General features: G+C 42.8%; 1 protein-coding gene across 2 annotated transcripts in view; it reads left to right on the plus strand.

Annotated features, from left to right (window-relative positions):
• Window positions 1–15288, plus strand: part of LOC306923137 (alpha-aminoadipic semialdehyde synthase, mitochondrial-like) — a 37111-nt gene extending 21823 nt beyond the window's left edge. Inside the window, exons 13-22 of one of the 2 annotated variants that reach the window (XR_013790004.1) lie at window positions 2067–2177; window positions 3728–3836; window positions 5085–5225; window positions 5727–5894; window positions 7589–7684; window positions 8258–8373; window positions 9777–9865; window positions 11091–11267; window positions 11813–13578; window positions 13806–15288. Coding sequence is in view for 1 of the 2 variants with exons in the window: in XM_079501164.1 (XP_079357290.1) it covers window positions 2067–2177; window positions 3728–3836; window positions 5085–5225; window positions 5727–5894; window positions 7589–7684; window positions 8258–8373; window positions 9777–9865; window positions 11091–11267; window positions 11813–11931 (1126 nt within the window). In the remaining variant the exon portion in view is untranslated. Of the gene's footprint in view, window positions 1–2066; window positions 2178–3727; window positions 3837–5084; window positions 5226–5726; window positions 5895–7588; window positions 7685–8257; window positions 8374–9776; window positions 9866–11090; window positions 11268–11812 lie in introns of both variants that reach the window. The other variant, XM_079501164.1, reaches the window with a different exon arrangement.
• The last annotated feature ends 2725 nt before the right edge of the window (window positions 15289–18013 follow it).

An 18013-nucleotide genomic window follows, 5' to 3' on the forward strand; every position in this document is an offset into this window, starting at 1 on the left:
CGCAGGCGTGCATTAATTACGTTAAACCACCCCCTCTTGTGTAATATTGCTTAAATATACTGTAGGAGTTGGGGCGCCCGATTTCCTAGCGGTCCAGGCGCATACCACATAGCTAGGCGCATGCCTGACAGCGTGTCGCGAGCTCGAGTGCCAATCCCAAGGACCTCTGCTGCGTGTCATTCCCGGTCTCTCTCCCTGTTTCCTGTCTATATTCACTATATCCTATCAATAAAGGCAGAAAAGCCCCAAAAATGTCTTTACAAAATAATAGACAAATTCAGAAACGGGTCTCATGGTCGCAGCAAACGTATTTCCTGTAGGCAGAGACGACATATCTGCGGTGTAAACTCGCAGGTCTTCTACTACAGGGGTTCTCAACCTGTGGTTCGTGACCCCTCGGGGGGTCGCCAAATTATTTTGGGGGGTCCCCAAATTATTATTTTTTGTGCAACTGAATGGCTGGAAAAATGGAAATGAAGAGTTTACATAGTACACATAGTACATTCATAAACTTTCCTTAATGATTATATCTGGTTTCAGTATTCATTTATGATTATATCTTCTCTATTATTATGGTTATTTTTGCAGTCAGTTTGTATTGGGGGTGGGGAGGGGGGCGGGGCGGGGGTTGCGAGACATGGCCAAAGCATTTCCGGGGGTCCCCAGCCAAAAACGTTGAGAACCCCTGTTCTACTACATTGAATGGTAGAGTGACTGATGTTAGTCTGCTCAAACGTTACTCTTTTACCTACACACTAACTTTACAAAGATGCCCAGAACATCGCACAAGGCTGCTGTACTATACCTCATACTAAGCATTTAAAGTATGAGGTATAACGTACAGCAGCCTTGTGTTTATACAACAGAAAGATTGGGTATTGGGTAAGACTGACGTTATGTATCTTTCAGGACTTTTCACTGCTTCGTCTCAACCATTACTCTATGGCTCTGGTCTCAGTCTTAGAGTATATATGAATAGAGACGGCACCCGAGTTCTCCTCCCATCCACTTGCATTAAGTTGCTCTAAAGCTTACTTACTTACTTACTCCTCTTCGTCCCCTATGGGACATAAGGCTTCAATGAGCGCTCTCCATTGCATCCGATCCCTGGCAGCATGTTGCGCCTCTCCCCAGGACAGGTTCATCTGTTCCAGCTCCTGCGTCACAGTTCTGCGCCAGGTGGTCTTGGGCCTCCCAGGTTTTCTTTTGCCTGGTGGTGTCCATCGTAAGCGCATGAGGCGATTTCTCTCCTCCTTCCAGAGTGCATTCTGGGATGGATTTTCCCCAAACACATGAACGCGCTGCCGTTGACTATCATTACACGCGTTCACGTGCGTTCACGTATGAAACAGCGTTCACGTGTCATCGTGAACATGCACAATGATAGTCAACAGACCAGCGCGTTCATGTGTTTGGGCCCACGCTGCAATACCAAATTCGGCCACTATGTCCATTTCTCCTCAGGGTTTCCTCCAGGTGCCGTCTCTATTCATATATACTCTAAGGTCTCAGCCACCGCGGTGTATTTTTTGACATTCTGTTTCTCTCCAAAGGTGAAAAAGATGAACACAGGTTCATCCCGATGTTCTGGGCATCTTTGTAAAGTTAGTGTTAGTAAAAAGCAGGTAAAAGAGTAACGTTTGAGCAGACTAACATCAGTCACTCTACCATTCAATGTAGTAGAAGACCTGCGAGTTTACACTGCAGATATGTCGTCTCCGCCTACAGGAAATGCGTTCGCTGCGACCATGAGACCCGTTTCTGAATTTGTCTATACATACATAGCTGACATACATACTGTAGGTGCCATTATGTGACATATAAGTCTTGTGTTTTTATAACTGACGTGGAGGTATGCACATCGATCAAGTAGGGCGTTTATTTACGAAAAAACACAAAGTTTAAATCTGGAGATAAGAGGTTTCTGCAACAATATGCCTCATCATCACATAACAAACACAGTGCCATGCCAGTGTGTAGATTGGCTAGTTTCACTAGTTTCAAACATATTTCTTTGGTTTACTTTCCAGTGGTTCTAACTTTGTCCTCTCCCTCTTCCCTTCCAGCCTGCTGCCGTACTCCTTTCATTCACAGATAGCCAAGCACTGCATCAAGGCCCAGGTCAACATGGTGACCGCCAGCTACCTGACCCCTGGCCTCAAGGAGCTGGAACACAGGTTGGCAGGTTTAGTTTTAGTCATTCATTTAATTTAGTTTCCGTCACATTTTACCTGGAATGTTTTAGTGTTAGTCTAGTTTTAGTCGACTAAATATCATAAGATTTTAGTCTACTAAATCTACAGTTGATTTAGTCGACTAAAATGTATTTTGGTGGGCTTTGATGACGTCGTAATGACTGTTTTTACACTTGCTGAAAATAGCCGATCTACAAGCTCACACGTTGTGAGCTTGTAGAGCTGCTATTTTCTGCATGCAACCAAGTGTAAAATGACTTATACTGCATCTCTTGTCCACTAGTCCCTTCCTAACATTTTAGTCTAGTTTTGATTTGTTGACTAACTTAATTTTAGTCATCATAGCTTAGTTTTCATTTAGTTTTCGTCAGTGGAAAAAGGTAGTCGACGAACATTTTCCGTCTTAGTTTTAGTCGACGAAATCAACACTGCAAAGAGAAAATCAATATGATCTGACATCAGGACAGGAGAGTCCTTATGACTGTGAATGTGTTGAATCATGTATTGAAATGGGGGCTGCCTGCAACTGTTGCATTTCTAACCCAAAATTGCATTTCATTTTCTAAATCAAAATACTTGATTAAATGGAATCGTTCAATTAAAGCTACCGTATATTTCCAAATAGTAGCCCTACTGGAAATAGCCGCCTGGTTCCATTTAAACACCCGGCCAAACAAACGTTACGCCCCGGGCTACTTGGAAATATAAAGTACACTCTTCTGCCCTGGATTTGAACCTGGTTTCTGGAGTTTGTACCATTGAGCAAATTGAGCCTGCCTACTTGCTCAACCATCAGGTCAAAATTAGTGTCAGATCCTGTGTCTATTTGAGACATGGCATGATCCAAATGTATTAATAGAAGAGCAGGGAGACAAAATTGTATAAGTTATATTGTATTACAAATACATACTCTACCATACAGATTTGACAATTATTTACATATTACATTTTATTCATTTAAAAAAAGCTGTTGCACCCCTAGACTGAACATGTCTTTAGTCACTCTTCTACTGATATTTCTGACCCGTGTCAGCTGTCACTCTGTCACTCTATTGAGAAACATGCTTTTCTCAAGATGTTGTTTAAATTTTGGAACAGGAAAAATATAAACCAGGAACAGAGATAGAGATTTATTGCATCAATAAAAGCCAAATCAATTCAAAGTATTCCAGAAACTGGGACACAATCGTGACACATTGTGAGCTTGCAGATCTGCTATTTTCACTACTTCTTGTAAGTTCATTTATTTATGGAATTTCTTTGATTTAGTTTTGTACATATGAATCTTTCTTTTACTTCTGAACATTTTAGATTTTTTTGAAAGATTTTTAAAAATAATAATAATTAAAAAAAAAAACGTATAGGAAACGGGGAAAAAAAATATTTACTCACGACCCACAAAAAAATGAGTCTGCAACCCACAAATAAGTCCTGACTCCTGACCCAGTGTCTGGGAAGCACTCATCATCAACTATGATGTGTCATCGTGCATTCTATAAAAAAACGTGCTGCTGCTTTTCTCTGCCTTCCAGCACTGAGGAGGCGGGCATCACCATTGTGAACGAGATGGGCTTGGACCCTGGCATCGACCACATGTTGGCTATGGAGTGCATCGACCAAGCCAAGGCTGACGGCTGCACTGTGAGTGAATGCACTGATGTGTCATCGTACTGTATACAAGCGCGTGTGTGTGTGTGTGTGTGTGTGTGTGTGTGTGTGTGTGTGTGTGTGTGTGTGTGTGTGTGTGTGTGTGTGTGTGTGTGTGTGTGTGTGTGTGTGTGTGTGTGTGTGTGTGTGTGTGTGTGTGTGTGTGTGTGTGTGTGTGTGTGCGCGCGCGCGCTCACATGCGTGCGTGCGTGCGTGAGCCATGGGGTGGTCAGTTACTGTGTGCAAGTGTTGATAAGGATTGTTTGAACATATGTTGACATAGTGAGCAGTGTGTCGCCATATTGATTGCAAAGCAAACAGCCTGCTATGCTATGTGTGCCACGTTGTTCATTTCTCTCCTCATGCTGACGTCAGGAACAGAACAGCTCACCGGCTCATCCCTAAAGAACTATATGGGAAACACCCACTCCCTTGATGTGCATTTCTCTTCATTGTTGATCAATCAATCAATCAATCAATCAATCAATCAATCAAGCTTTATTTATATAGCACAATTCAGACAACTGAAGCGCACTACAAGGTGCATTTTAAAGCAGGAAGAGAAATGCAGAAACTGGATGCACAAGAATCCAGAGTAGAGCAAGGGGCCAGTGAGGCCATTCAACGTTGAAGGTCTGGGCCCTAGTGGTAGGAGGAGGGACTACAGGCGGACCCGTGGATTCATGACCGGGAAACCCCGTGCAGCTGGGCTTTAACATTGAGCGCTCGGTTGCATACGTCATCCCGGACCTCAAAGTTGAGGTCCGGAGGAGGGACTTCCGGCAGTCTTCCGGGTGCTTCAAAACGCCACTGAGCAACTTCCACTGACATGAATAGCGGAGGGGGCGGAGCTTCGCGCCAGATCAGTCTCTATCCTTTTATATACTCTATGGAGTAGTGTTTTAAACTAAAGTGACGTTCCACCTTTAAGTAGTTGAACCTTTTTTGGGGGGGTTATTTTGTACGGATAACCGAATACAGGTGTTTGAAAAGCACTGCAGTGGATGACGAAAGATTGAATGAAGATCCCGGCAGCATGCCTATTCTGGGGGGAACATTCAACAAAAGCTGCCAATCTATACGCACACGCACATGCATGCACACACACACACACACACACACACACACACACACACACTTGCACACACGCACACACCCACACACACACATGTACACATAAAATCCACACATTTGGTGTTCATTTGGTGGTTAAACGTTTACGCCTCGTGTGTGTGTGAACAGGTGGAGTCCTACAGCTCGTTCTGTGGTGGTCTTCCTGCCCCCGAGTGTTCCGACAACCCCCTGCGCTACAAGTTCAGCTGGAGACCATACGGAGTGCTTCTGAACACCGTCAGCCCTGCCATCTTCCTCAAGGACAACGAGGTACCATAACCATACCATACTGTACATAGAGACAGCGCTTTATGAGCAGAAGAGGGCTTTGTTACGTTTTGGACGCATCAACCGTTACTACTGTGTGCGAACGTCCTGTCATTTGCAGGTCACACTGACAGATACACAAGACACAAAGCTACACAGCATAAATGTAGCTTTGTGGCATTGTAGCTGAAGTTGAAACCAGCTCAACCTTTCTTTGTAGCTTTGTAGCTGTCGTAGCTTTTGTAGCAGCTACAAACGTCTAATGTATCTTTGTATCTTCATGTCGCTGGCTTCAGTTGAAAAATAATGTTAACCTGTATCTTTGTATCTTCATGTCACTGGCTTCAGTTATCTTCATGTCACTGGCTTCAGTTGACAAATGAATGGCATCCTGTTTCTTTGTATCTTCATGTATCTTTGTATCTTCATGTATCTTTGTATCTTCATGTATCTTTGTGCCAGTGTGAACGCAGCTTTACCTCCCTGTGTCCCGCTGTTCCACAGGTGGTGAGCATCCCAGCAGGGGGCGCTCTAATGGACTCCTCAGTAGCCATGGACTTCCTGCCTGGTTTCAACCTGGAGGGTTACCCCAACCGGGACAGCACCAAGTATGCAGAGCAGTACGGCATCGAGTCAGCCCACACCCTGATCCGAGGGACACTCCGCTTTAAGGTGCGCATTATAGAGCGTCGCAGTCCCCCTTTCATGACGACGCCAGGCCCAGGAAATAATTCCCAATGCATTTTCCTCATAGACATTTCAAAAAGTATTTATTTAAAGACCTTTTAAGCGTCGTACGAAGCCAACTCTTGTCGTGACAAATCATGACAACAAACACAATATTTTGAATAAGAAAAACAACAAAAAAAAACTGCCGTTTTTTTCTTCTTTCTAATTATTTGTTCGGCCCAAAACATTGTGTTTATTGTCATGATTTGTCACGACAACAGTTGGCTTTGTCCGCAGCGTAAACGTCTTTAAATAAATACTTTTTGAAAAGTCTATGAGGAAAATGAACGGGGAATTATTTTCCGGATCTCTCGAGGGGGCGGGACTGCGACGCTCTATATAACCCATTAATACTGAGGCCCATTCTACAAGGGCCTTCTAAATCCTAACAGTTTTCTGAGAAACCTATGTTGCTATATATCGTTGCTGTTGGGCGGAAACCTCTTATCTCCATATTTTAACTTTTTGTGGGTTTTTTTGTAAATGAATGCCCTACTTCATCACACTACAGCCTCACACAAACGCATCAAAAGTAGCAGATATACAAGCTCAAAACGTGGCGTGAAGCGTTTTGAGCGATGGCGATTTGAATCCTGAAAATCGAATCTAAAATGACACAGATGATTTCCCGGTTTCAATGGGTGAAGAGACTTTTATGGGGGCAACAGTTAATTTAACTCATGGATCGATTTGAATAAAATACTTTATTTTGAGGTGGGGGATAGATCTATTTATTTATGTATTTTGTTTTTAAAATACAATGCCATAAATGGACTGTGAAGTTGTCCAAAGGGGCTGCAACAGTTAACCACTTTCAAGCTGGCATCCCTATGTTGGGTATGTCAAAGAATAGGGGAAAAAAGCAGATGCACAAGCTCACAACGCATCACATTGCTTGTAGATTGCTTATTTTCGCTACATTTGTTCAACACTATTGTACGAAAGTATAAAACAGTGTGATCTCTTGTTTTCTTTTTCTATAGGAACTGTAAATTATTTTTACAGGAACTGTAAAAAGAAAAAGGAGGAAAAAGTATACAGAGGACTAATCTATCAGAATGATTGAGTACTCGAGAGACTCAAATTGAGTTCTGTCAGATTGGCGGACTGGAGGAATTATAAACTTATGAATACAGTGCTTGACCTCCCCCTGGCCAGCCGGGGCGCCTGATGGAGGGGAAAGGAACTGGTCGGAATAACGTGTTCCTTCCACGCGCTACGTCCGGCCGGGGAAACTCCTCCCTGTCAGGTGAAAAGAAGCAGCTTGGACTCCTCATGCATAGAAGGAAGCATGAGGTCAGTCCGCTGCCCTCCCCAGGTTGGCAGAGGAAGTGTAGCGCCCAGGATTACATTAGATAATTGACACCGGGTGAAAAAATGGGTTACAAAATCGTGGGTATGCTTGAATTTGTATACATTTTAAATTGATGAATCGGGAAAATAATCAATAGAATAAAGAAATAAGGAATAAAGAAAATAATCGATAGTAGAGAAGTGCAGAAGGGATCTTCAACAGGGCGTTGGATAGCCAACGTATGAAGTGGTTTGCATTATCGTGATGCAATATTAACCCCCCAGGACCCCTTTGAAAACCACTGATCATGATAATTTGGGCCATTATTGTGTTTCTTCCACAGGGCTACACCAGCGCCATCACTGGGTTTGTCAAGCTGGGCCTGATCAACACGGATCCCAGCCCCATGCTGGGACACACCTCAGCTCCTGTCACCTGGGTGAGGATCCAACATCCAGTGTTTTATATCGCTTTCCCCATACATGCTGTAGCCCTGCCTCTACTCCAATTGACTCGACTTGAAAAAGTGCATCAAAAGTGAAGAAAGTCAATCGAAGAACAAGATATTTGGACAGAATCCTCTTTTGTCAGCAAAAGTGCTCTCAGGACTGTTGCCGGAGCCCTCATGCAATTTTGACTATGCTTGCACCTCCTGGTTCTCCCAAAATCTCAATGTCACTAAATAAAAGCTTCAGACCTCTCAACACTTTGCTAGTTTTGGAAGACTCAGGGTAGAACCAAGACAGGTTAAGCAAACATCACATGGGATTGGTATTTAAGGTAGTCAAAGGGGCAGTGCCCTCAATACGCTCATACATGACTAGCTAATTGTCCAAAGTGAGTGACACCCACAGCCACAACACTAGAGGGAGCGACCACGATCAGGCACCGCTCAAATTTAGAACAAACAAGGCATGGTCCATGGCACAAAACACTTTATCTGGGATGTCCTTGGCACGAGAACTACTGCCATAATCCACTGACCCCCACTGTGCTCCTCCCTATGCTACAGAAAGGCCTGCTGTGCAAGCAGATGGGTGTGTCCACGTCCTCCTCCACCGAGGCCTTTGAGGAAGCCGTCTATGAACACATTGGAAGAGACGACTTCAGGATGGACACCCTGAGATGGTAAAGTCTCCGTATCACCTTTCCTTGTGCGCACCCAATATGCTCTGGAGCATTTAACCACTATTCTGGGGATCTTAATATAAATTGAATCAATTTAACAACACTGTGTGTGTGTGTGCGTGCGTGTGTGTGTGTGCGTGTGCCTGCGTGCGGTCTCCAAATGACAGTATGGTGACAATCATACGATTTGCCTTTATGGACTAGCAAGCTATCTCTCTCATTGGCTGCCGTAGTGCCCGTAATAGCAAGCTATCATTCTCATTGGCTGCCAACCACTTTTTGCCTCTAGCCGACCTCTCAGCCGTGGGATGCTATCTGAACGTCATGAAGTCAAACCATTCAACACTACTTTTACGAAACTATAAAGCAAAGACAGCGAGCGCAGCTGGTGATACGAACGGGTAACGACGCGGCCAAGATGGATCTAAACAATACTTTTATCCTAGATCAGTGGTTTTTCAACCATGTTAATGTAAAGGTCTATTATTTATACTACATTTGAGCCACATACCACCAGTTGATGAGATTTAGTCTCTCAGACACAAGAATAATTTGGTGTCGCTGGATACGATTTTGTCCACAATGCCATGCTGTATTGATGTTTTACCATAGGAGAGACAACAGGCAAACGTTGAACAAAATATCAATTATTCCACATCTGATTGTGTAGATTTCTTGTAAATTAATGCAGATGTTTAACACTAATTTAACTTGAGAGCGTAAAATGACGAGTTACACTCTCAAGAGTTAAAGATCTAAGGGTCTATTTGGTTACCAAATCTCCATAATTTAGCTGGGGGACCACCTGGAACCCCTTCAAGGACCACTGGTGGTCCACGGACCACTGGTTGAGAACCACTGTCAAGGATGGATGGATGGAGTGTGCTTTGTGTTTACACTTTAAATGCGATTATGAATATGTGTGAAATGGCATATCTGAAGTACGCGTTCATTTTTCAATCAAATTTTGGTTTTAAAAAAGTGTCTTCTAGGTCAAGGCTCTGTCGAATGATTCTTTTTGAGCTGTCAGCATTGAAAAGGAAGGCAGCATTTGCTGCCGGCCTTGAAATGTTGAATTACCGAAGCTGTGAAAGCAAATAGAGACGGTCCATTTTCCCCACGTTAAAAAAAAAAAGCGGAAAAGGCGCACGATTTGAACCTAAATTCAATAAGTCATTGTTCGTCTATTCAACCTGTCATAAAACAGTGATTAAAGGCAACTGCTCATCTCTTTAGAAATACCCAAGGATGTGTTGAGGTGCTGTCAACTCAGCGGTGATGATGATAAAGATTTCTTTTGAATATATATATATATATATATATATTTTTTTTTAAGATTTGTGAAGGTTTCTGTACTTTTGGAAGGAAAATTGACCTTCTTGGTTTGTACTTGTTTCTGTCAGGCTTGGGATGTTGGGAGATGAAACTGTACCACACGCAGAGAACATCCTCGCTGCTCTGGCAAAACACCTGGAAGCCAGGCTCTCCTTTGGTACGTTTTATACAGTCTGTTGAACAATGTCCGATATGTCGGTGTTGCAGTATACTGTAATGCATCATTTCCCAAACACTAGGTCGGGACCCATTTGTGGGTCCCCTTATTTTTTGTTTCCTAATATTTAGCTTTTAATTATTATTATTTCAAAACATTTTCAAAAAACATTGCCAAAAAAGAAAAGCTTTTGATGAATTAAAAACTAAATTCAAAGATAATTTCATGAATAAATAAAAGAAAAATCGAAGAAATTCCATAAATTAGTATCTAGTGAAAATAGGAGATCTACAAGCACACAACACAGCGCGAAGCGGCACATTGTGACCTTGTAGATCTGCTATTTTCACTACTTTTGGGGGGTTAAAAACGGGTTACAAGTGGTTTAGGAACCACTGCTGTAATGCACTGTATATCTAATGTATGTATATTGTCGGGAGGAAACCTCTGATCTCCATATTCAAACTTTTTGTGTTTTGTTTTTGTAAATTAACGCGTTCATACTACGGCGTCACACAAAAGTACTGAAAAGTAACAGTTTTGGACATATGAGTACTTGTTTCAAACAAGTACCGGTATATCGTCGTCGTTTGCCTGTTCATTAAAGTTAAATGTTATTTTCATATTTTCATGGGACCCTGACGAAGGCTGATTGCCGAAACGCGTTGGCCCTCCCTTTTGTGTAATGATCTTTGCCATACCTCTTAAGCCCCAATCCCCCGCCGGCGGGGGCAGCGGCTGTCCACCTCATGAACCGCTCTCAGCGGGTAAATGGGGCTGGTCAAGGTCTCAGGTTCCAACTCCGATATTTTAGATTTTCCCTCCTGGACCCCCCTGGGTTAACATACAATAAAGGCTTTTTCACTTCACTGGAACGGAGTGCCTTGGATCCTCTTCTTCATCTTCATGATTAAACCTCGCCAACGAGCACCTGTATTCAGTTCAACAAACAAAGGACCACGGCAGCGCTCCCTTCCTCTATTCAATGTTATTTTCATATATTGAAGTTTAATACATACACTATTAGTAATAGTGTATGTATTAAACTTCAATATATGAAAATGACATTTAGTCTATTACATGTTGTATCTATCAAAGTCGTATTTGAATTAAATGTTGATCAAATCTTTTTCAATTTGATTTCAATATTTTGCACCTTTTTTTTTTTAATGCATGTGACCCCATTCATCCCCTTGCCTTTCATGTCCTCCGACACCTCGTTCAGATAAAGGTGAGAGAGACCTGATCGTGATGCGGAACGACGTGGGCCTTCGTCACCCGACCGGCGAGCTGGAAACCAAACACATCAGCATGGTGGTCTACGGAGACCCCGACGGATACTCTGCCATGGCCAAGACCGTCGGATACCCGGCAGCCATTGCTGCACGCATGGTGCTTGATGGTCAGTGCTCACTCGGGGGAATGAGAAGAATGCCATGTGCATGTGTTGATTCCATGGATCGAGTACTTTATCATGTCAATAAATGTACATGGCACCTGGTACAGTAAGACATTAAGGATATAAGGAGAACACACCAAAATGACCTGGGGATTGTTTCCATTCTTTGCTTTGATGTAAAGCACTGTGACTTTGTCTAGAAATGTGCTATATAATATATAAATGCTTTATCATTATCATTATCAATCAATTCATCAACGTAGTATAAAGAATCTACCCAAAAATTCACTCCATCAACGAACACAAAGCACCTTATTGTCGCTGTCGGGTGGAAATGTCCAAAACTGTCACTTTCCAGGATTAAAATTAAGGTGTTTTAGTTTGTAGATGTAGAGAGAAAAAGAGAAAAAAGGACCTTCATCAGGCCTTAAGGCCTGATGAAGGTATCAGGCATCCTGATGAAGGTCTGAACGACCGAAACGTCCAATAAATCTTTTTTCTTCTAATCTTTAGTTTGTAACAAAACTCTTCTATTCACACTTGTGCAGGGGAAATCACTAAGAAGGGCTTGGTGGTTCCGATGACGAAGGACATTTATGGACCAGCTCTGAAGAGGCTGAAAGAGGAGGGCCTCCGCTTCATCTCCAAGAGCACGCTGCAGGAGTAAACCAAAAACTAATCTCAACCTTTTGTGTGATATATCCTTTCGTGTCGCATGCTTGGCTTATCGCTGCCAGTCTGCCAATTACTTGAAATGTATAATGGGATGGTGGCTAGTATTACACTGGCATTGTTTTTCGTAATATAATTGTTTACATCATGGCGGTCAGCAGTGATAAATCAGTATAGAGATACACAAACAAGTTACTGTTTTAAGTCGAGGTTCACAAGGGAACGACTTCTCTGTTCCGTCAATGTAGAGGTTCACTCAGCTCATGGGAATTTAAAACGCTGATTCTCAACCTTTTTAATTTCAAGGCCTTCAAGTCTGATATCGTCTCTGTCGGGTGGAAACCTCATAAGTCCAAAACTGTTACTTTTCAGCATTCAAATAATACTGTAGATAGAAAATAGCAAAAGCAGCAGATCTACAAGCTCAAAACGTATCAAGCTACAAGTTATCAAAAGCTACTGCCAGACAGCAACATATACATTTGGCCACGGACCCCCATTTGATACACATTTTTATCTCTAGGACCCCGATTTACACTTATAGAATTAGTTCACTCAAAAATGACTTATTTTCTATCAATTGCACACCCCATGAAGCCGTGAATTCATGGAGATTGTTTCGTTTTTGTCGCATTACTAAGCCAAAAATCTAGTAGGAGAGTCTCCATTATATTCTGTACACCCTCAGTTACATTGAGTTCCAGACCGGTTAAGGGTCCATTTGGTGGGCCCTGGACCCCATGTTGAGAAACAGTGATTTAAAACAGTGATTTCTCAACACAGTCCCCTGAGTGCCCTTAGACACTGAAAGCTTGTCAAGGCCCATCACCATGTTGTTTGTTTACAACAGTCATACCGGAGGCATAAATGGACGCGCCACAACCTGTCTTTCAGAGCTCTGTTCAGTTTTCTCGAGTGTTGACTGCAATGACCACCAAAACACAATATCATCAATAGATTGACATGTTCATACTTTTATTGCAGTTTGTTTGTAAAGTCTGACCCTTGGCTCTTTTGAGAGGCAATGGAATAGACCAAGGTCTGCACATAATACATTGCATGTGAACACATGAAAAGGAAGAACTGGTGACGGCAGTGCTTCAAACGGTAAACATGAGGAGATGAGGAGATGAGGAGAATAGTACCCCTGTTAAAAGTTCAAGTTCAAGAGCTCAGCTTTGCCAGTGCAGTGGTGGAACAGGGAGAGAGAAAGACAGAGAGTGAATGGAAGGAAGGACAGAGATACATAACAACGTAGCCTGAAAGAGAACTATGCTTTTCTGGGCATAGAGGGGTGGGACAAACTAGCGCTGGAAACCGACGCCGACTTCCTATTGGTTCACCAACCTATAAGCCGGCCTCCACTCCCCCCGCTCCCCACCTCCTCCACCTCCCCTCCCCAGTAGAACGCAGCGGAGAACATTGCCGTCACCAAATTCGGAGTGTCGCCCCTCTGCGCTGTTATTGGTTAGCGAAATACAAGGTTCACTCCAACTCCTATACCACCTTTCCTGCTGGGCTCACCCAGGCTTTTTTTTCTCCTTTGAAAACAAAACGCCTGCGGTCCCGAGGCCAATAACAACGTAACATACAACAGTCTCAGCCTACATGTACAGTATGTGTGTGTTATTCATCCGGATCGGTACAGTGCAGTTCAAGTCATTAATAATTGCGGTGCAACCGAATATATAGAGAGGATTTTTGACGCTTCAAATTCTCCCACCTTCGATGTGATCATGTGGCATAACTTGACACACGCCACTGGCTTGAGTGTCGATGTTTTACGTGTGTGGTTGTTGATCTGTCAGGGCCTTAACTGTTAAATCAGACCTCATACAGCGTCATACAAAAGTATCAAGATCCAACAAGCTCGAAATGCGTCGCAAATTGACGCGTTTCGAGCTTGTCAATCCTGAAAAGTGATGGATATATGGGGTTTCCATCCGACAGACGAGGTGCTATGGTCTTATTATATTCGACCAGGCATGAGCATTGTACAAGTAAGCATCTTAGCAGCAGTGCACAAAAGACATGATATATATTTATTGTAATTAGATTAAAAATACAATGACATTTTTGCTTAAATGTGGCATTAGAGTTATTGAGTTGAAAAGAAACATGCTTTATTATGTTTGTCTGGTTCTAAATGTGGCAGAGTTACTGAGTTGTAAAGAAGCTTTATTACGTTTGTCTGGTTTCAACAGCTGCAGAGCACCTCTTCCAGTCATCTTTAATTCTTAGAATGATTTCAGAGCAGGTGGAAAACGTCTTCTGCAAAGAGATGTGAAAGATGGCCATTTAGCAAATAAATCTGTATTGAAAACAATAAGTAATAATATAATTCTTTGTAAAACTGTTTACATCTGCAAATATCTCAGATGTTATTTTTTTACACATGATAGTTGTATTTTTAGACACTTCTAAACACATCTTTTGATTGGATTTGTACTCAGTTGAGATATGACAGGATGACGGTTGTATAAATGCAAACTGTTGCGGGATCATAACAAAGGATTAATATATTCTTCAATTAAGCAATCTAGGCCTGGGCTGTGGCTCAGCGGTCCAGGCACCTTGGCCGGCAGCCCCAGCCTGGCAGCGTGCTGCGGGCTCGACTCCCGATCCCGGCGGCCTTTACTGCATGTCACTCCCCCATCTCTCTCCCCCTACTGTCTGTCCCTCTATAAAATAAAGGTGGAAGCCGCAAAAAAAACAACATTTAATTAAGCAGTCTAAATGTGAAGTTTACTGAAAGGATCAGTGTGCTAAACATCACTTAATTCTGCATCCATCGGTTATTTGCCTGAATAGGCTTTTTGACCGGTACAAAAACGGTCAGATATGGAAGTCTAAAACTGAAACTGTAACCTGAGGTCAATCATTTAAAGGTTGTTTAAGGGGTGTGTGTGTGTGTGTGTGTGTGTGTGTGTGTGTGTGTGTGTGTGTGTGTGTGTGTGTGTGTGTGTGTGTGTGTGTGTGTGTGTGTGTGTGTGTGTGTGTGTGTGTGTGTGTGTGTGTGTGTGTGTGTGTGTGTGTGTGTGTGTGTGTGTGCTCAAGCTCTATAATCAGATAGTACTCATTAAATTGCCCCTGTTGCTGAACAAACACTCTATGGCAATAACTAACAGAATATAGAGCTATTTAAACAGGAAATATCACATACGGCACCTTTTAACATTCAGTCCAATCCAGTACGAAGCCAAATTATTACGGTTGGTGTCTGATTTCCTCCATTATGAACTGTACAGTATACTTGAATGTGCAATGTATGACGTGTTCTCCTCTGTTTAAACTGTACTCCTTCCTTGCACATCATTTTATATTTCATATCAAATATTAAACATGGTTTTGGCTGAAATGTCTGGTGTGTAAGAATGTTATATATCTAATGTTGAATCTTAAAATGTTCTGAGGTCCAGCATTAAATCACAGACTCCAAAAGGGTGTAGTTGCTCCTGACCCATTTAGACCTGGAACCCCTAAACGTAACTACTGTATACCTTTCAATCCGGGAACCCCTTTTGGGGTAGTTATGTACAGCATAGCAACATAATTAAGCAATATTACACAAGAGGGGGTGGTATAACGTCATTAATGCACGATACAACAGTTACCCTTAAAACTAAGAAAGTTTCTGAAAAAACATATTTTTTTAATGACAGATGTAGTCACTACGACCACAAATGTCCCAAGAAACTAGCTAGCCTAGCCACCGAGTTTGTTGCTCTCTGGGAGAACAGAGCAGCTGAATTATTTGTTTTCATTAGGTGTGGAGTGGTGCTCGTTTGAACCACGGCTAGAAGGCTGTTTCAACCAATCAGATTGCTTCCTCGAAACGACCTGTTGTATAATATACATTATTTGTAAAGTTTTTCTGAAAACTTGATTCAGGATTTAGAAGGCGTTAATGCATTAAAACCGGGAAAGCGTCTGTGTCATGTTAGATTTTTTGCTATACGTAGTGTGACAAGTCTGACAACACTACGTACACTGGGGTAGTCTCTTGAGACAGACTGTTGACATCAAGGAAAAGAGGGCGCTGTTTTTCTTTATGTATTGCCAATGGGTACCCAGATTTCACCTGACTCCGCCAGATGGGGCAGCAGAGAGTACACTGGGTTCCCCCCCTCCTGCTCACCCAGTGTACTCTCTGCTGCCCCATCTGGTGGAGTCAGGTTAACCCAGATTGGCTTCAGAGTAGTTTGTGTGCCTCAGTGGATATCTTGCCCACCTGGTTCTCCCTCTATACCAGTAAGACGCCCTGAGATCACGTGCACGTATCCGCCTGGGTGACGGAAGACTGTGAGCGCTAGCGCTTTGCCATGGGGGGTCAGATCAACGGAATTAATTCTGTACTGGCCAATGTGGCCATGTATGGAGCGTTGCTTGAGTGTACAGGGTTTGATGTCGTCAGATCAACATGTAGAATGTCAGAACAGGTCAGCTCCATATATAGAGATCTAAGGGTGGCACTGGCAGCTGGGGCAGTGTCTTGAGTGTACAGGTTTGATGAGGTCTGGCCATATAGCGTATCTTGAGTGTTGAGGATCGAGTCCAAAAATGTACTTAAGTACAGTATTTGTGTACTATGTCCACCACTGTAAGCTTAAATAATTTGACCAGTCTGATAATTCTCACCTGTCACTTGAAATACCTATCACAGTCTGTCACAGTCACAGTGAGGGTTATCTAATTGAGAATCTTATGAACATTCAGGTAGAACATAGGATCACACTTTTTGATTGCCTGCAAATGTAGTCTTTCTTCCTGTTCCTGCAGATGAAACATGGAGTCTGCTCCACATCATCACAGTACCCTGCTAGTTCCCTCTGTCTTAGTGAAGGTGTAAGAGCAGACATCTCAATTGGAAATTGTTCAAGCTAACCTGTCGAGATGACTGAACAGGAGCAGACGTCACAGGAAGAAAGAAGCACCATGCTTTCTCATCTCAAACCCTCACCCTAACTCTAACCTCCCACGGGGCAGCACACCTAAACCTAACCTTAACCCTCTCCCAACCCTTAACGCACCCCTCACCAACCTTAATCAGCAATCCGGTTGTTTTAACGCATCCCTCACCAACCTTAATCCGTGTTGTGTTCCTGTAAATTGTGTAATGCAGATGTTTAATAATTTAACTCTTGAGAGCTTAAAATTAAACAAATTTTACACTCAGATGAACCTAAATAGTTTTAAATGGGATTTCTAGGCAGCGGCGTCAACTTTGGGAGTGCCTGAGGGCTTGGGCACTCACTGAAAAAATAATAAGACAAATAGCACCCACTGAGATTAAGGCTGAAGATCCCCTCCCCCTGGTCATTTTGTCACGTAGGCACACACCTTTACGGTGTTCACAGAACAGGTATTCAAATGCTAATACGGTGGCTTTGTTCCAGTGACCGCACGGTTCATTCACACTCCGTCTCCTGCAGCAACACAACACTAACACAAGGTGCGTTTCCATAAAGCCGTTTCTTTGCGCATTAAGGCTCTTGCGCAAAATCTCCTGGATGGAAACACATCAACATGCGAATAAGTCTCAATTTTTCGCAAAAACACTTTTTCGCTTGGAGGTTGCGGATTTAGGCTTTTTCGAAAAAAGGGAAATGCGCAAATAGTGTATGGAAACACTTGCGGAAAAGGTTTTTAATTAGAAAGCATTGAACTCGCATTATATCGCTTTTGAACAGTTGGGAAATAAAATAAAACAACGATGGGGAGGCAGTGGAGTGAACGGTGCAGTGGAGTGAACCTAAACGTGTAGGCTATAGGCTATATAGCCGATGAAACAAGTTATTCAACTGTTTGCAGCTGCAATCAATCAATTTACAGTATAAACGACCAGTATGCTCCAATCGAGTCCCGTGACATATAGGCTACATGTGCCCCGAATATATTAAGACAAGCATTACACAACAAATCGTTCTTTGTACGTTCTTTGACTGTAGGTGTCGTCAATACTGTGAAAGCAGCAGACGGTCGGTCAGCCGCTGACCAGGGATCAGATTACAGCGCAGTATATGGGGTCCCGTCCGTTAAACTGAGATACATACAGCATACAGCATACATACAGCGCA

This window comes from Electrona antarctica (genome assembly GCF_951216825.1).
Source record: "Electrona antarctica genome assembly, chromosome: 5".
Lineage (NCBI taxonomy): Eukaryota > Metazoa > Chordata > Actinopteri > Myctophiformes > Myctophidae > Electrona > Electrona antarctica.